This window comes from Micrasema longulum, unplaced genomic scaffold (genome assembly GCF_059751315.1).
Source record: "Micrasema longulum isolate JH-2025_06_02 unplaced genomic scaffold, ASM5975131v1 h1tg001249l, whole genome shotgun sequence".
NCBI classification, from domain to species: Eukaryota; Metazoa; Arthropoda; class Insecta; order Trichoptera; family Brachycentridae; genus Micrasema; species Micrasema longulum.
Genome location: NW_028278436.1, coordinates 310,803 through 331,937, shown reverse-complemented (window position 1 = coordinate 331,937; position 21,135 = coordinate 310,803). Strand labels below are relative to the sequence as shown.

The 21,135-nt window shown below is 32.0% G+C and overlaps 1 protein-coding gene across 1 annotated transcript in view; it reads right to left on the bottom strand.

Annotated features, from left to right (window-relative positions):
* The window catches only part of LOC148276277 (protein obstructor-E-like), a 35,985-nt gene extending 22,789 nt beyond the window's left edge, over positions 1 to 13,196 (bottom strand). The window contains exon 1 of the mRNA XM_088234506.1: positions 13,064 to 13,196. Coding sequence (XP_088090632.1) covers positions 13,064 to 13,106 — 43 coding nt within the window. The 5' untranslated portion in view covers positions 13,107 to 13,196. The remainder of the gene's footprint in view (positions 1 to 13,063) is intronic.
* Positions 13,197 to 21,135: the final 7,939 nt, after the last annotated feature.

Below are 21,135 nucleotides of genomic sequence, written 5' to 3'. Positions count from 1 at the left end.
CCCAACTTGATTACCATTTTCTGATAGTGAGATATTAACAACTCCACAGTATGCCCAAATGTTTGTAGACATGATTTATTTCCGCCCTCGGGAGTTATATAGATTTACAATTTGTTGCAACAGGGAAACGAAACATTTTTAAGAAGGGAATATGAAAGTCTAGGCATTTACATGGCTTATGACCTGTCATTGACTGGTTAGAATAGCCACCTTATACACTGTGTAAAATTAACCATTCTGAATATAATTAAACATCCACAGTTCCTCATTTCTTCCTTCTGTGTGAAAACTAGGGAGGAAATCCATCCTGTCTTCAAACATTTGGACATACTCAAAACATTGTTGACTCACTGGAATAAAAGAAGTATTTTTTTTTTAAATTGTTTTTAGGGGTTGCCTAGTAGGTAAAATGGTTTAGCTGGATGAATCCCACCCACGTGATAAAGGTTGCTCTTTTACTCCACAAAAGTCAACCGATGAAAGAGTTGAGGAAATGTGGATGTTTAAACATAGGCATAACGGCGAATGTAACACAGTGTCGAAAACTGTCACTTAAGCCAACCAGTGACAGGTCATAAGCCATTTTATTTATTTATTTATTTACACTCTTTATCGAAATACAATTCCATGTTCACTTTGCCCAGCTAACAAGGGTACATACCCCGTTCCAAGCTAGGCAATTACATTTTAATATATTATAATAGTTGACAAATTAATATAGAGCACAGACAGACCCCTTCACTTAGTATCAGATCCCTATTAGAGTATCTTGTATTATGGTTGTGGTTGACGCTTGGGTAAATGTTTCTATTTATGTGTGTAGCCACTACCGTTCTCAATATATACTGTTGAATAATATTCAGTACTCTGAATTCTTTAAAGAGCAAGTCACTTGGATAACGAAATGTTTTTTTTTTAAATTACTCGAATTAAAGATTTCTGTGCAATTGCTACAGGTTCAAGGGCGGTTTTTGTGCAAGCTCCCCAACCAATTAGACACTAAGTTCCATTTTCCTTTCTCGAAAATGTTTCTCTTCTCTTTTGCAACAAATTTAAATCGATTTACAACTAGTTTCAAAATGGCTCCCAAATTTTAAATATATTGTTATATTAAGGTAAATTATAAGGACGTAAATATCTTATTTTTTTCAAAAACCCGGATTTAAATCTACAAATTCACAATACTAGCCACGTGGTCACAAACTGTTCGAATTAGTACATATTAAAAAAATATATACCGATGTTATTTATAATGTTGAAAATGCATATTTTCTTCGGGTGGTTTCAAAAATAAAGCCTTGCGACTCAGTTCGTAGCTATCAATATAGTATAATTTTGTCGTTATGAAATATAATTGCACCGGTAAATATTGAGTAATAATTGACAATTCAATATTACAGCTTCATCGGCGTGTATGTACAGCATATTTGCATGGACATAATATGTACACACTTGACTGGTATATGTAAAGCCAATACTTGTGAAATCGAAAACCAGTTTCAGTATTTATGAAATACCTTTTATTGTACTCTACGAATGAAATTGTGCTGATGGGGATTTTTTTTATTCTGAAACGGGTTCAAGAATTTGTGCATCTGGGAAGTATGTTTACTAGAAATACTGAGAAAGATATTGAAAGGAGGGTGGTGTCGGGGACAGGGTGAACAGAGCACTAAAATCAACTTTGGCAAAAAGAAGTTTGACAGTCAGTTTGATTTCTTGAGTATATATATTTTTGTAAAGCCCGCTGTACAGTCCGCTAGTAGACAACTTTTCTATTTTCTTGGACCAATTTAGTATTTACGGGTTATAGTTAGAAGGGGTTCACCTTCCTGGGCTCCAGTATAACTGAGAATAATGAAGATCCAGCAGAAATCAGAAAAAGAATCACAGCAGCTAACAAAACATACTTTTCTTTGCTGCCAGTGTTCAAATCACGTAACGTCTACAGGAAAACCAAAATAACCATATGCAAAACAATTATACGTACTGTATTGGCATATGGGTGTGAGGCGTTAACACTGATTGTAAATATGGCTGAAATGCTGGACACTTTTGAACGAAAAGTACTCAGAAGAATCGGCGGACCAGTGAGAGAGAATAATCAATGGCGCATTCGGTATAACGAAGAACTTTACAATATATACCAGGCCCCGAGCATCTCGGCACATATGAAGATGCTTAGATTATGATGGGCCGGACATGCACAGCGAATGCCTGACTCACGTGTCCCTAAAACAATAATGTGCGGACACCCGGGAGGAAAGAGATTAGTGGGAAGACCCAGGCTGGGATGGGAGGATGAAGTGAGAAAAGATGCAGCGCAGTTTCTCCAGGTGGCAAATTGAAAGATGGCGGCTGAGGACCGACAGAGTTGGATGCGAAAGTTGCAGGAGGCCAAAGCTCGATATTGGCTGTAGCGCCATCGGAGAGAGAGAGTTAGAAGGGGAAATTTGATTTGGTTGATTTTTGCCCAACTAGCAATCCACACAACACCTTGTTGCATTCCAACGGCAGGACTACTGACTAGTCCAACTCGTTAGCGTCCACGTCGTGAACCCCGGGAAATGGGATCACACTCATATCGGTATGATCACAGCAGATAACGAGAGGATGAAAGGCGAATTTTTGGCGCCTCAAAACCAAAACCAACCAGCTAAGCGAAGGTAATCCCGACAGAAAATCTACCAGAGAAGGCAACGGGAAACCACTCTTGTCATATTTTCCTAGGAATCACTACGGCGAGTACATCAATAAGCAGTCGTCCTGGCTGCGAAATGTAAAATTAGCTCAGGACAGATACGTATGCTTTCGCTGTAGTGATCGCCAACGTCGGGGGGACCCAAGGCACTAGAAGAAAAATAAGGAATCCATACGATGTTGGTGATCCTATGAGCATCACGACGCTTTGATTCATATAATAGTCACACTGATGATTAAACGTCTAATGATGTATAACATAGGTAAAATGGTGAATGTTACACAGTGCGTAAAGTGCCCACTTAAACCAGCTCTTATAATTAATATCTATCATACTGTCCATATAAAATGCATTGAACAGTTTTAAAGCCATGAAAAATGAGTGTCTTTGCTCGAGTCTGGATTTACAATAAGGGATTTCAAGTAAACTATTTAATCTTACAAATGACAGGTCATTAGCCTTGTAAACGCCTAGACTTCCATATTCCTTTCTCTAAAATGTTCTTCATCTCTGTTGTAATTTGTTAATGTATTAAACTGTTAAAAAACGGAAAAAAAATTACACGGTTTGGTCAATTGTTTTGGGTAAAACTTAAGGTCGCAATAACACCTTGCTATAATGAACCTTACCAAAATTTCCAAGTGTGGATTCTGCAGTGCAGATGAGGAAACACAGATGCACATTATATGTGAATGCGATGCTTTACATCATTAAAGAAGCCTCATACTCAGGGGACTACTGGTCAAACCTGACGATGTTGAAGAGCTCGCCCCCTACCTAAAAGCCCGATACTTTACGGATCTGGGCTTGGAGGAAGAAATTAAGGAAAATGAGAACTCTCGCCTTCCACACAGTAGCCAGGCTCTTTATAAACCTGGAATTGGAGGGCGAGAACTATTCACGAAAACTCGTCTCAATAGCTCTTCATAGGTCACTGTGACGTCAGGAGCTTAAAGCATAGCGCTGACTTCCCCTTCTAAGAATAAGAATAAGATCGCAATTATATTCCAAGTGAAAATCATCATGTTTAATTTCACGTGTTCATATTTATTTGACGTTTAATTATCAGTGTGACCAGATATAAAGCAAAGTTTAAACGCAGGCAAAAAAAATCCCATTTGATCACTCTTTAGGGCAGTGTTTCCCAAGTTACGCCCCACCGGTGGGGCATAACGTCTTAGAGGGGGGGCACCACGCTTCAGAGATGAAACACGTCAGCATTCCACATATAAAGTGGAATATTCACTAAAGAACACCAAGGAGTTTGTCTACCTCGGGAGCAAAATAACGTGGGACGGTCGGTCTAAGAGCGAGGTCGACAGCCGTATACATCAAGCTAGACTTGCATTTAATAAAAGGTCAAAAATAATTGAATCAAATAATATAGATCTAGAACTAAGAACACTCCTAATCAAGACCTATGTATGGAGTATCTTGATGTATGGTTGCGAGACATGGTACCTATCCGAAAGAGATAAACGGAGACTAGAGGTTTTTGAGATGTGGTCCTATAGAAGACTACTAGGAATTTCCTGGAGAGACCACATTACAAATGAGGAGGTTTTCCAAAGAATCGAAGGTGGAAGGCACCTGCTCAGGACCTTGTCCGAAAGGCGAGCGAGATGGATCGGCCATGTAATAAGTCAAGAAGGCCTCCTGCATGTCATATTAGAGGGGATGACCGAGGGGATAAATTCTAGGGGACGCCCACGCCGAGAGTACCTGGAGGACCTATTAGAGGACGTGCGCTGCTCATCATGTGCTGACTTTAAAAGAGCCGCACAAGACAGGGAGGAATGGAGGAGAAGAATGAATGTAATTGCTGCCAGCCAATCCCAGGATTGAGACCAGAGAAGAAGACTCATCGGTCATCCAAAAAAATGCCTGAGATGTACAAAATTGAAATATTCGCCAAACTGTGCTTAAAATAGAATGAAACTCGTTACAATGTCAATAATTATCAAAAAACACAGAAACTGTGCAGGATGTAGAAAAAATGGCATGAATTTGCGAAGAAACTAACACAAAATATTATAATATTACTTTGCATGCCAGAAAATTATCATTACCTTTTCCCTTATCTAATTTAGTGGAATGTGGTTTTAGCGCCATAAGCAATCTACTCATTAAAAAACGAAATCGATTGGATATAACTAATAGAGGTATAAAGGGGACCTAAGACTGAAATTAACTAACTTTGATCCGGACATCAAATTTCTTTGTAGCAAGTGTAACTGAATTTAATCATGAATTAGGCGTCAAGATATGTGTTTTTGTACTCAATTTCAATTGTCACTTTATTATTGTTTTCATTTATATTGTATTCTACTTAATATCATTTTCAATTTGTGTTTTGTAATCATTTCAGTTATAATAAATGTATTAGAATAGGTTTTTTTCAATTCCATTAGAGGTTCATATGTTTACAAACATATTACAATATGATTTGAAAATTTACCTGCTGTTTCATTAAAAAAGATGCCGGTGGGGCATCTGACTTTTGAAAAGACTACGGTGGGGCATAAAGAAGGGAAATACTGCTTTAGAGGGTAGAGAAGATAAAAAAAGCACTTCTGATATAAAGTATAAATATTATAAAGCTATTGAGTAAAAAAAACAATTTGTCGTCATACGTTAGGGATTCATTTAAATTATTTTGAGAACAGGTGAGTTTTTCTTTTTTTCTGATATATTTCACTCTAACAGCTCACTTCTGCTGGAAGAGTATTACATTCCACAGGGCATTTCATGTCTTAACTAAGCTCTAGACAAAGATGCCAAGGAGTAATTATTGTTATATTATAAATGGCAAAAGCCAACGTGCAAAAATAAAAATATAAATAATATTACGGATCTGGAAATCGTCACGCTTTCTGATTTTTCAAGTTGAACAATCTATGTCGACTTTTTATTCTTTTAAAATCACTTGACTTAAAATGCCGAACAGTGACAAAGTTCAGCGGTTTTTAATTTGTATTATTTGTTAATAGACTATTAAACTAAGGCAAAATATTTTTTCAATTTTTGTGTATCGTAGCTACGGTTTTTTAAAGTTGTGAATTTCTGAGATGACTCCGCGTGTGACGTCAGATCATCCACGGTAAGCAAACCGGAAATCTTCCATAACTCTTATATCATAGGTTGATTCATGTGAACTAGTGACGTCATTTAAAGTAGTTTGTTTTTATTAAAATGTTTTTTACTATTTTTTTTCAGTCAGGAAACTTTGCCGTACAATTTAATCCTCTAATTTTTACCGCGCGCAAGAAAACATTTATTGTATCCAATGTTCCGTAGGGCTGATGTTCCTCATTAAGAAACGCGATGGTTTCTTTATCAAGGTGTAAAATTAAACTCATTAGCGTTTCTTTATCTGCACCCAATCGTGTATATGACACTCTATGGTCCTAAAATTGCAGCGTATCAAGGGTAAAATGTGTATACAATTCACCGGCACTATCCAGTTTTTCAGCTCCCTCTAATTTTAATGCAAACAATAGTAATAGTTTTATTTGGTATTAGATAGTTTTGTTGAGTTATTTAACTAAAATATACACTTTTGTAATAATTATAACGCACGTAGTCTACCGCCAGAGTGCAGCATTACCGTACTATGGAGAGTTTTATTGCCTACTGTAACGTGCCAATTTAAAGTCCGATGATGTTGCGTTTTTCGTAAGGAACAAAAAAAGTTTTCTGTTGTGATCTTTTAAATCATAATTAAAAATCTTATAAGTATTTATTTCAATAACTTTTATAACAATCAATAAATTAAATAAGCTAATTTAAAAAAAAAAAACAATTTTCATAAGAGTTCATATATAATTGATAAACAATACCTAAAATAACATCATCATCATCATTCCCTTCCCGAAAGAATGGTTCATAGAGCGCTGCATTGGTACACCAATTGCAGTGTATTTTAATAATTTTTGTTACATGAAGGTAAAATGATCTTACGCTTCAGGTACCAGTATCAATTGCATAAAATTAAAATTATTTATTAACTTTATTTAAATATAGTATTTGTGCATGGTGCCAAATATTTGTGAACAAACACTGATTTAGTTTATCAGCATCGTGAGCAGATTTATAGTTTTAAATTTTCAGTGGATATTGTTTTCCGAGCATTAAAATTATATTCACGCAAGTTGTTTGAACGGTTTTTGATATAAAAACCTTATTTTAATTCAAAAAATATAAACGTGTATAGTTTAGAAATGCAAAATTAAAGTATACAGTTGTCGGCACTTTAAAAGAGAATAAATTATTTATTTTAATTATAATAATAAAAATGTACTTCCACCAAGAAATGTCAGTAGAAAAACTGAATATATTGCTAGTTTTATATTCAAAGCACTAACTTTGTGGTTATTCATAATATTTAGCATAATATTAAGTAATCATTGATAAAAAAAAATAGAATAGAACTCATTTCTTAAGTATGTCTTGATATTGAGATATTGATAGCATTGAAACCGATCGTTATAAATAATTTTTAAAAAGTGCTTAAAAACGAAGTTGTTCTTATTATTTCATTTAAGATAGTATACGAAACTTCAGGGGAACATTCCTCATGGTAAACTTTTTAAAAAATCCGAATGTATTTTACCCAAAAACTATACTAATACAACTAAAAATAATTCATAAGAAGAAACAGCCTGGGACGAGACGAAATACTTCTTTTGCTGTAGATTTGCATAGTTCAAACTATGCCAATGCTCACCGGTTGCATACAGTTCCACATGTTAGCAAACAAACATGGAAACTTAGATTTACTTATTTTATCTTTATGCCAATGAAAATCATTACTTTTTAATCCATTCTTTTCTAAATGATAAAAATGTACTAAGTGTTTTACTTGTTTTACTGTTTATGCTGTGATACATCGCCCATGTTACTTCAATACTTTTTATTGTATACAATACCCTTTCTTTATGGTTAATTTGCTGCATACCTTTGTTATTAATTTTTTTATCATTTTCTTATTTTCTGCTGAACTAATTTCATGTATCAATACTTTTTATACTGTGTTCAGGTGTTTTGTTTCATTATAGTTGTTTTTCAATATTATTTTATGCTTTGTCAAAGACGTAAGCCGTCGAAATAAATAAATAAATATAAGGGCCTGCCATCCAATTAGATATATTCACTTCAATGTTTATATGAATATAATGAAGGGTTACGTAGGACGTGGACGACCGGAAACGACATGGAATGATCAGATAAATCTAAATCTTAATTTTGGTCACGTCAAACGCCGACGCAACCGAAGGGCATGTATGACAAGATGTTTGAATCTGGTAGGAGTGTATGTTAGGATAGACGCGTGTGGCGGTCCATCCTCTGCCTGCCTCTACTGGGAAATGGCGTGATAGTTGTAGTGGTAGAAGACAAGGAGTGGTAGAGGGTGAATGAAGGAAAGTGGGTTTGTAAAATGGCAATCTAATACTGAAAGTAATGATAGAAATTCAAACGTATTTTACGAACTGTGTTAATATAAACAGCTCTCCAGGGAGTTGAATCCAGTCCTTGTCTACAAAAATTTGGACAAACTCAAAATATTTTTGATAAATCCACCTGGTCCATGAAGGAGTATAGAAATTGAAAAAATAAGATTTTTAGACGTTGCCTAGTATGTAGGCGAATTAATTCAATTAGATTAATCTCACCCGCATAAATAAAGGTTTCAGCTCTTTAACTTCACAAACATCAACAGATGAAAGAATTAAAGGAATAAAGATGTTCAAATTAAATCAATTTAAAATTCAATTTAAATCGGGTTGTGGTCCCGTGGCTAGTCTTTCGGACCTACAGACCAAAGGTCCGTGGTTCGAATCCCACTCTACCCCAACTTGATTCCATTTTCTAATAGTGAGTTATTTACAACTCGTTGAAAATGGCCCTCAAAATTAAATATTTGGGTAAATCATAAGAACGCAAATATTTATTTAAAAAAAAAAAAAAAAAATATGGGCAGAATAGTGAATGTTACACCGTGTGTAAAGTGGCCACTTAGACGAGCCAATGACAGGTCATTAGCCCTGTGGATGCCGGGACCTCTATATTACCCTCTCTAAAATGTTTTTCATCTCGGCTGTAATATGTTAACGTATTTATGTTTTAAATTAACTCTGAAAAGTTTTTAAAATAAAATAAAAATTATTAAAACGGTGACTGAAGATAAAATTAAATTAGACGGTATAAATTTATTTAGAAAGTAAAAATACTTATGTTTTCTCACCTCTTTCATTCTTCTAAAAGCGAATTAGCATAGATTTAACGTAATTACAATGATGAAGTGAATTTTAAATAAATTCTTAAATGTCAGTAGACCCATTAATTTTACATAGCCTTATATTTTACATAGCTTAGAGATGTTTAATAATTCATGAAAACTTGAATCCATCTTGAAGACGTAAAAAAAATCCAAATGAACTTCATACAGTAGAATTTCTTCTATTGACCTTTGATAAATAATTGAATGAACCACACGTTAACTACTGTAGTAGCATTTTATTTTTATCAAACAAAGAAAACATAGATAAACTAAGTGTATTACAAAATAAAGCCTTTAGAATCATTTTGAAAAAAAACAGATATACGAGGGTAAAGTCGATGGTAAATGAAATGAAATTATTAACATATAAACAAAGAATATTTTAAAATACAATGATATTTGTTCATAAAATTATAAACTCTAATAAAAAAACAGAATTTTGGAAAAAAATTGATCGGAACCAGCATGAACACGATCACAATACTAGAGAAAAGAACAAAATTAGACTTCCATTTAGGAAAAAGGCAAAGTTACAAAATTCAATTTTATTTAAAGCAATTAAAAAGTATTACGAAATGGAAAAAAATATTTATGAAGAAAAAAACATATCAAAATTTAAAATAATGGTCAAGACATATGTGATAAACAATTTATAAATTAAATATATTTGCAATGTTATTATTAGAACACACATAACAATATGTATGATATGTGTGCCCTACTTTAAGATTTAAATTTTTCTTTTTTAAATTGTCCAATGAAGAAGTTAGTGCAACGGAAAATTGGATATAAAAAAATATTTCTTACACGCCGTAAAAATTAAAGCATTTTTTTGTACAACGCGATTTCTCAGCAAAATGTATGGAAAATAAATAAAAATGGTTTTCATTCAAATGAACTACCTTGAACGACGTCACAAGTTCTTATGAATCAGCCAATCAATTACAGCGTTGAGATGTGTTGTAACGAATATCCACTTTCTAAAAAGCCTTTTTTTAAAGTTTTACATATCTTTGACAGCTATGGGGTTCTACTTTTAAATGTCAGGACACCTCACCGATGAAAACTATTGACGTCAAAGGCAACGTAATTTCAAAATTACAAAACTTTAAAAAAATCATAGTTATGAGAATACGATACGCGTTTTTTTTATATTTTTCTTTTGGCATGGTTTGATAATTTATTAACAAATAAAAAAAAACGATAAAATTCCTAATTCTGGGTATGAAACAGACTCAGATTTGGACCGGGTTGTGGTCCCGTGGTTGTATTGTAGACTCACGGGCCAAAGGTCTGAGGTTCAAATCCCACTCTAACACAACTCGATTGCCATCTGAAAATTTAAAGATTTGAGTAAATAACAAGAACTCAAGTACTTCTCTTTTAAAAAAAATTAAATCGGACGAGTTTTTTCGACTCGATGGCTACTCTCAGGTAAAAGTCTTAAAAAGGAAATCGAGTGGGGGAAAGTCCGCGTCGTAGTATACTGGTTGACGCATTCGCCCACAATGCTCGAGGTCCCAGAGTCTATTCTTGATAAGGTCAACGTAAAATATTAGTTTCGAACGGACTAGCACCAGAAGCGTAAGATTGATCATATTACCTTCATGAAACAATTGGTCGAAATGCGCTGCATTTTGTGGTTGAATGCAGTGCCCTATGCACCATCGGGAGCGAATAGGGGCGTGATGATGATACGTTTTTTAAATTTATTTTTTTATATATTGGATACACAAAAAAGAGCACCAGCCTATTTGATTTATCAAACAGTCTTCGTGATCGAAATATAAAATTCAAATATGTAAATACAATTACTTATAGAATCTAGTTTATTATATAACGATTTTTATTACCGTCTATTACATAAATAATATCGGCTAACTTGATTATATAAACAATGGCATTTAAATTAAACGATTTGAATTGATACGTCCATAACCTGTTTATCTGAAACAATATTCTATTCATTATGATTTTTTCTTGGAAAAAAAAAATATTTAATAAAAGAAGTAGATATTAAGGCTGTAGTCTGATAAAAAGTAAGAAAATTATGTGATTTTGTTCATTTAAAATGTCGGTTTTTTTAAACTGGCAATTAAATAAATAAAGCATTTAAACATTAGATAAAAATTATTGTTTTCCAAGATATTTCTGATAAAAAAATATACTAAAAAATTATTCGTTACTAAAACATAATTATTTTTCGACCGGGGGATTACGCATCTTGAAATATTGACTAATTTTCGGTAGTTCGGGACTCATATAAGGACAAAGTATTTAAGTAAAATTTGTTCTTGTGATATGAAAAGATGATGAATTGAAAAGGAAAGTTATTAAAGAAAAAACCTTAAAATAATGCCGTTGATTCGAATATGAATATTAAATTTTTGCTTCAAACGTACGCTCATAAATTAAATATTAACGACTAAAATCTTACTAAAAAAACCGATAGAACTAAATTAATTATTATTGCAGGCATAATTTAAGTAAGAATGTACTTAAAATACCACAAAATTTGTGTGATTTAAAATGCTTTTATTTCCTTTAGTAAGACCAAAAAAATTTATTCACTATCGTATTTTTTAAAAAACTTTTCCTACGTTATGTTTATTTATTTATTTATTTATTCACACTCTTTATCAAAATACAATTCCACGTTCACTTTGCCCAGCTAACAAGGGTACATACCCCGTTCCAAGCTAGGCAATTACATTTTAATATATTATAATAGTTAACAAATTAATATAGAGCACAGACAAACAAAATATAAACTTATTCGGATACACATTTTGATTCATATACATACAGACATACACATATATACACACATATATATAAATATACACATATATACACATGTACATACACACACACGTACATACACCCATGCGCATACACATACATACATTCGTAAAAACATAGACAATTTATTTATGCGAAACTTCATGGTTGTCATCTATAAATATTTTTTTTTTTAATTATTCTTTATTTTTTATTTTTGTTAATAGTACATTGATTGCTTAGTGGTAACTCATTCCAACCAATCAATAAAACATTAGTTTTATTTATATAATGTTAGTTACAAAACGTATTCAATAGAAAAATAATCATTAGATCTACAAAAAAAGGAAAATAACTTCATTTGTAAGTAAATTACTTGAAATTAGTACTATTATTAAATATTTTAGAGGCTTGTCAGCAGGCGGGAAAGAAGAGATATGGAAGAGACTTATGAAAAATATTCCGCAGCATCCAAACCAGTTTTTAAAAAACTGTTTTGGATTTTTTTCTTAAAACTGGCGGGAATCGGACCCGCGACGCCGGCTTCACAGTTAGCCGTCTCACCAAGTACTTACGCCTGTATGAGCATTGTTTAGAGATTGTGTGTTGTACGGATTTCATTTTTATCATATTAACTCATAAGTCTGTAAATATTCCGATAGAAGTCGTATCCTCCCTATTTTCAAAATTAAACTTGTCACACATTGGTTCTGTGACAAAGTCATATAACAGTGTGAAGTGTAAAAACTGATGAGTACATTAAATCCTTTGCATCTACATTATGGTTAGCCTGGTACGTAAGACCGATGATTTAAGCACCATGTTTACAATTGTGTTCATATAATGGAATAAAAATACAAAATAAATTTTGTTTGGCTTCTGAACGACACAAAAATACTATCAAATAATTTCCAAACACGTGCTAACAATTGATCAGCCTATGTTTTCACATTTTATTTTATGATATTTTTTTACGTTTACTGGCTAATTTAAAGATAACGAAATTTGTTTTAACATGTATTTTTTCGTCGAATATAAAAAGCACTTAAACACGCCCCTTTCTTTAAATATGCATATTTATATATTGATTTATTTATCAACGGTTCGATAAACCTTCAAATATATTTTACGTTTTAATACCGTATACCGTAAAAATTAAATGTTGAAAATATTTTCAAAAATGACGAAGGCAGTAAAAAAATGTTTATCTACCAGCCTTGAAGACGGTACAGTGAAAAATAATTAATGAAAAAATATGACGTCTTTGTCGGTTTAATTAGTTAAAATTAAAAAGTACTTACTTGCGCAGACGGCCAGCACCGCCAATCCGATGAAAATTTTCATCTTCAGGTTTTGTAGACTAGATTTTGTGAGAAGACAGTTGAGAGATGTTGCCTCTACAACGAACGAAGGCAGACTGAATTTAGTGATAGTCGTTACAACGCTTTTACCAATAACTCTAGTCTTTCTCAGCTTATCCCCACCTTGAATTCAACAACCAATTAAAAGTTTCAATAAAACCTCAACTAAAAGTTATCTCTTTACAAATGGCTGCTGAAACCGAGAGTTTTCAGTCAAACTCTAAAAGCCTGACTGTTTAAAATGTACATATTTCTGCATTTGCATCCACCCAATGCCGATTATAATAACTCAAAATGTTCCTACTGTTAAAAAAATCAAGGCACGCGTAAGGCGTTTGCTTGTAAACCGGAAGGCCGTGGGTTCAATTCCTATTTGAAAAAATCTAACGGATGAATAATAATGATTATCGAAACATGTTACCAAGCCTTTAATTTAATTTTAAATTCGACAGATAAAAATGTCTATAGGTGTGTTTAAATAATTTGTAAGTATGTTTTTAAAAATGTGTATGTGTATTTGGATACATATTTGTTACAATATTTTGAGTTTGTCTTAATGTTTGTAGACAAAAGACTGGATTTCGCCCCCTAGGGAGTCAGATCAACAAATTACGACGGGGATGGAAAGCTTTTTAGAGAACGGAATATAGAAGTCTAGGCATTTACAAAGCTTACGACCTGTCATTGGCTGGTTTAAGTGTTCACTTTACGCACTGTATAATATTCACCATTTTGCTTATGTTTGAACATTTTTTATTCTTCCATCTGTTGAGTTTAGTAAAGTTAAAAAACTGAAACTATTATTATTGTGAAGAGATTCATATAATAACCTTAAGGGGTGGAATCCAGTATTTAGTCCACAAACATTTGGACAAACTCAAAATATTGTAATAAAACCAACTGGTCCAAGAAGAAGTTGAAATTGGAAAATTATTTTCATGCGTTGCCTAGTATGTGAAATTATTTGATTAGATAAATCTCTTCACAACGATAAAGGTTTCAGCTCTTTAACTTCACTAAAATCAACAGATAGAATAATTGAAGAAATATTGATCTTTAAACGTGAATGTTAATAAATGTATTTAATTTATATGAAAATTGTGTTTCGTAATATATATATTTTTTTCGTTAATAAAAATGAATATTTGCTTTTTTATGATTCGCCCAAATATTTAATTTTGAGGTCCATTTTCAACAAGTTGTTGATACCTAACTCACAATTAAAAAATGAGAACTAAGTTGCGGTAGAGTGGGATTCGAACCACGGACCTTTTAGCCCTGAGTCCGAGACACTAGCCACGATTCTAAACTGTTTTTTTTTTTTTTTATCTAAATAAAAAAACAAAGGCAAAATGTTGAATGTTACACAGTGTGTAAGGTAACCACTTAAACCAGCCAATGACAGGTCATAAGCTCTGTAAATGCCTAGACTTCCATATTCCCCTCTCTAAAATGTTCTCCATCGCTGTTGTCATCTGTTAATATATTTTTTCATTTAATATGTTCATACCTACTATGTTTATAACATATTTACTGTTATTTTTGACAATATTTTTATTTAATTTGTTTTTAAATTTTGTCTTTTTTTGTAATTTAAAATTTCACATTTAAAAAAATAATTGTCATTTTTTCAAGTGTAGCTCCAGTAATTTTGCCATATTTGTGTGTTTTTGTGATAGTTTTCAAAGTTTATTTAGTTTTTTAATGATTGCTGGTAAAGGAGTACTTCCCAGGTAAGCCAGATCTTTTTCAAAATTATTTTTCTGGTAATTTAACTTTTTAAATTTCATACTTTTGTAATTTTAGTATCAGAAGTAGGTTGTAACAATATACATATTTTTTTATTTTTGTATTACGATTTTATAGTTTCAAATAATTAGATTTTCTAGGAATATGGAAAAGATAAAAACGCGTCGAACGGAACCTCCTGACAACCCATCTACATCTTCATCAAACACTATATTATCCAACTCCCCAATCCCACCAAATAAAGTTAAGTAAAATAAACCTAGATGTTTCAAGTGTGGACTGGAGCATCTGGGAGAGACTTGTGAAGTTGAAATTTAGAATGGCATATGCGTCAACTGTTCAGGAAATCATTTGGTCACTCGCTCGATTGTGGAATAATCTACCCCCACTAATGTTAGAACATTTTAGTTGTTCCTTTCATCTTCTTCTTTCCTTCTCATCTCTTCTCCTCTCTTCATAGAAAAGTGTTTAAACAATTTTTAGTTTTTTTTTTTTTTAATGTATAAAATTATAGGATTCAGTATTGTGTCCATGTACTTGTAATTTTCTCAAACTAAACGGTTTGTGTAGGCAGGAAAAAATTACCTTAAGGCAATATGCCCGCCCTTATATATATATATTGTATATGTTTATAAAGTGTTTTATTAAATGAATAAGAACAAAATGAAAATAATTAAACTAAATATTTTGTAATGATGGATTCAAAATTGCAAAAAAAAAACTGTTTAGGGAAGAATTAGAAGATTCGTTGACAAAGATTAATGCAAAATTGTTTATAACACAATGATTGAACCACATATTAACTACTGTAGCAGCATATAATTTTTATCAAACCAAGAAAATTTAAACAAACTAACCATATGATACACGATGATATTTGTGTATAACATGAGTATTATTTATTTAAAAATTAAAGACAGAATTTTGGAAAAAAAAATCATTCTAAGCCAACATAAACATGACCACAATTCACAATACCAGAGAAAATGTAAAAATCAGACTCTCATTTAGAAAAAATGTGATGTCACAAAATTCTATTATATATAACCAGCGAAGCAATAGAATCAATGTCTAATACACCAAATTGCGTGTCAACATGAACAAAAGAGTATGATTTACTAATAAACCCATCTAAAACACAAATTATGTTTGCAGGTAGTCAAAGATTGCTTAGTAAGCTGGACGTATCTTCACTTAATCCTCTTAATGTCAATCGTACCAATATTCAATACAGGAAATCCGTAAAAAATCTATGAGTACAAATGGATGAACATCTCTGCTGGCGAGCCCATACTAATGAATTAAGAGGCAAAATATTTTTCAGTCTACACTCACTTAAAAGGTTGCAAAAATTCTTACTCATTAATACTAAATGCATCCTTGTACAAGCATTACTACTACCCATTCTAGATTACGCTGATGTTTCCATGACTGATTTAAACTGTGAGCAACTCGATAAACTTGAACGACTTCAAAATACGTGCATAAGTTACATTCATGCTCATTCAGTTGGGACTGTGCTCTATGCGCAGCTGACACAGAGTCCCCCAGGACTCTAAAACAGCTGCGAGTGGATGGTGGGGTAAAGGATCTCCCCTCAATACGTCGTCCTGGAAGACCGTCGATGACGATCTTTGAGCTAATTCGGCGGAACAAAAGGACGCGGGAATGACGTAAGAAGAGGTGAGAGTGGTAGCTAACGATAAGGTCTCCAGCGGTGCAATTATAAATCTTCTCTATCCTCTAGGGGATAGAGAAGAGTGGAGTTTGAGTGGTTGATTTGAGGATATGTATTTTTTCCATGCGTCTAATTTTTGCTTCATATTATTTTTTTTTCACTTAAGGTTGAACTTGCCAAAAAAGAGTCTGGCTCTTGTGGTCGGCAAGTTTACAAAATGACATAAAAAAGAAACAAAAATGCGAAACAAAATAATAAAATAAATAAAAAATTAAATAATTTAAAAAATTGAGAAAATATACCACTGAAAAATATTAAATAAAAACACAACATTTATAAATTTATAAACACAGGTACATATTAAACATGCATCTCTATTTTCAAAATACAGTTAATGTTAATTATGCCAAAAAGCTTTTCTTAAATTTATCCTTAAATTTTCCGTAATTTATTATTATATATGGCCACACAGATGATTAAATTTTTAAAAATGATTAAATTTTCCGTAATTTATTATTATATATGGCGACACAGATGATTAAACGTCAAAAAGTATGAACATGTGAAATCAAACATGATGATTTTCATTTAGGACATAATTGCGACCTTTAGTATTACCCGAAACACTTAATAAGGTTAAATTAACCAAATCGTATTGGTTGAATTTCTGTTTTTGAAGCAGTTTTGTACATCATTTGACGTTAAATCATCAATGTGGTCATTATATGAAGCAAAGTGTCGTCGCAATAAAAAAATAAAAATACTTTAATCAATCACTTTCTAAGGGGTAGAGAAGATTCAGAATACCACCCCTGCAGACGAAAAATAGGAAAACACAAACTTAGTGTAGTAATTTGTAGTTTGTTTCGTTTGATTATATCCTAATAAGACGAAACGCGTCACACTGTATACTCCTGTTTGTTATAAAGATCTGTCATATTCAAGTGTAAATATGTGACATTTGAGTAACTGTTCTTGACAATAATTACTGTAACGTTTCGAACGCGTACTGTCACCTCAACATCAGGGTCAGTTCATGTGACGCCCAAAGCGGAAAAAATTGTACCGGTATGCATGCCTTGACTCGTCATATACACATAATGTCGGCTTTGCAAGAACGGCATTTTAGAATAGACGTATGTATACTTACCACAGTAGACACGAAAGCTGGGCATAGATTCATTTAACAATATTTTGATTCCGTCTAAATTTTTGTAGACAAGAACTGGATTTAACCTTCTAATCATCATCAAAGGAATGCCCCTCTCCAAAAAAAACTTATCTGCAATGAGGAACTTCGGCCCTATGGGAAATTATGAAGTTTCTTTAAAATGTACAAAAAAAATAATAAAACGTATTTTTATAAAAACGAATTACTTTGAAAAAGTTACTAGTTCATTTAAATCAATCAATAAGAAGAGAACTGTAAAATATATCTGGTTTACTTACCGTTGAAGAACCAATCGGCCCTACTTAGCGAGAATAAGCGAATGAGAAGCTTAGACGTCACATGCGGAGTAATTTCAGAAATACAAATCTTTAAAAAATCATAGCGCTGATATACGATACATAAAAAAAAAATATTGGATTAGTTAATAGTCTATCAACAAATAAAACAAAGTTAAACCTGATTTTACTTTCCCTTAAAAAATAGAACTTCCGATTGAATGATGATGACTTAATTAAAAACACATTGCTAAGAAGATCTAACTTTTATTGAATTATTTTAGAAGTAATTCTTACAAACTGTACACAAAAGAGAGACATTATATTTACATACAGAAACAATAAATATACATAATGTTATAAATTGTATACAAACATCCAAAAAGCTTTTATTTTTATTTTTTTATTTGGCTTTATACTTAAATACACTTTTATTTGTTGTTTTCAAAACATTTTGTTTAGAATTTTACGCATTTGCTAACATATTACATCGAGAATATTGGCAACGATTTTCTAAATATAATTTTAATTTTAAGATACAGCAAAGCATTTGAAAAATTCAATTGAAGGTTAAGGTAAGTGAAAATTTCACTATGTTTTTGAATTTGACAGAGATGATATTAAAATGTTATATTAATTTATAATACTCTTTCTTATTTTTCTTGAATTTAATGATAATTTTTTTTGTTTTGTCTTTGACAAGTTTAAAATAAAATGCTCTACCGTTTTCTTTATTTCTCAATAACGTAAAATGTTGTAATGTTCTTGTATGTATTTGTTAAAGTTAACGTAACATGTAATGTTCTTGTATGTATTTGTTAAAGTTAACGTAAAGTATTGTAATGTTCTTGTATGTATTTGTTCAAGTTAACGTAACATGTAATGTTTTTGTATGTATTTGTTAAAGTTAACGTAAAATGTCTTCGCCTTTTTACTTGTTTACGTCAAAATGTTGTAATGTTTTTCGCCAAGTTAAAGACAGCAAAAAATGTTATAGTGTGTATGCATTGACATATAAAAATATAGACGTGCCCCATAGAGTTTTTTTTTTAAAGTAGTGACATGAAAACATACTCATAGTTACTAAGTGTTTATTTTTTATACCAGAGCTGCATTCAATGATAATGCATATGCTACCAAAAATTAAGGGATACTCATTTTTGAGAAAAGTTTGTATTTTAAGACTAACAATCAACATTCGTTTTAGGTAGATCCCAATCAGATTCTTTTCCGTAAATGCCTTTTAATTTCGATCCATTTATTTCTATGCACTGGATTTCGGGGAATGCAAAAATAAGATTAACTCATATTTATTATAATTTAAGGACGTATTCCTCCTATCTGTGCAGCCCTGTATGTAAGAAGAGCTTCGCAATGGCACCGCTAGGCGTAATATTACGTTTACAAAAAATAATTTTTATATTTGAACATTAATTGTTTTAAGCTTTGGTAATTCTCATGAAAAAAAAATTACAAATTAAAAGTTACACAATCCTTTTGACAATGTTTATTCAAAGGGTTTTCACGCACTTTCATGACACAATCAGGCATTTTGGTCTCGATTCTAAACGTCGCACCTGGCTGGTGGTCGAAGAACGACTAAATACGCGTTTGGCATGACAGAGCGTTTGGGCATGAGTTAAGTGCAATTATTTTTGAGGACTCAGGGGGGCATGTCTGTGTATTAACCTTTCCCTCACTAACCATCTAAAAATTACACATGATCCGAACGGGGGGACCAAACAACCCCAGCGCCTACTTATATATGGCGTCAGGGGAATAAAACGTTGTAAGTGATTATGATCGTGCAATACTTTATTCATATTTTACTCATTCGCGTATTTTATTAATTTTTTTTAGTTTGCCGAATGCTAATATAGATAAATTGAAATGGACCCTTGTATTTTTTACGTATTTTTTTTGCTTTACTATTAAAAAAAAACTGCTTTTTGAAAATTTAAAAATAAAAACAGGAGAATGCTTCGTTCTATTATTTTCACTAGTATATATAATATATTTGGTTGGTTTTTATTTAGTTTTTTTATTTAGTTCTTCTATTTGGTTTTTCTACTTGGTTTTTCGTATTTTTTATTTTCTCTCTATCTATCCTCGCCTCTGTTGTATACATCGTGGTTTGGTCTGACACAAATTTTGTATATACGTATTATGTTTCCAATAATCATGTGTTCATTGTACTATACGACATTTCTTACTAACTGAGATGGATATGTTCTCATCGTCACTATGGCAGCATCATCTGCATGGCATGTGATGTTTATGAACTTATCTCCCTTAGTAGATTCACTACTTATTTTATGTTTTTATTCTTAAAAGCGTTTTTTATGTATATTTATTCTGCTCGTGTAAGAAAAGGTTTTAGGCGTATATATTATTGTTGTATGTTTAGTTATAAAGGTGCTAAACTTGCTTTGTTTCTTTGTTGTTCTCAATATGTGTTATTTTCTAAATGCTAATATTATTTATGTCCCGAATTGAGTTGTTGGGAACTCCTGGGAATGTAATTCAACGTATTATACTTGTAAAATACTTTGTGTTATATGATTTATAAATAAAAATAAAAATAGGGCAAATAGCTTTGATAATACTCAAGTTATCGAATTAAAATCGGTCTATGGGGGATTCGAATCCCCACCTTTGGTCCGGCTAGGTTAATGAGAAAATGTTCAAAAAGGCTATAAAAAATGGATAGTGGAGCTAGATAGAAGTAAAATGGATTGTCTCATTCGCGCATACCAATGCTGAATCAACTGCTCCACAACTGTATAGCTTATGTTAGATTTTTGTTATTTTTATTGTGTGTTTTGTTATATAAATAATATAGATGTCACAGTGAGGTCACATTATTTTTTTTATTTAGTTATAGTTTGTAAGCGAAAAATATGAATAAATATATAAATAATGTCAATGTGGTTATGGCTTTGTTAAAGTTCTCGTAAAATGTCATAGCCTTCTTTTGGTAGACAATGTTGATAATGTAAAATGCTATGGTGTTCATGCCTTTGTTAAATTTTATAAATGCATAATGGGATTTGTACATACTTTTAGATAATCAATACTGCATAATATCCATATTTTCTATATCTTTAAATTTAACATAAACATAAAATAGATTTTAAAA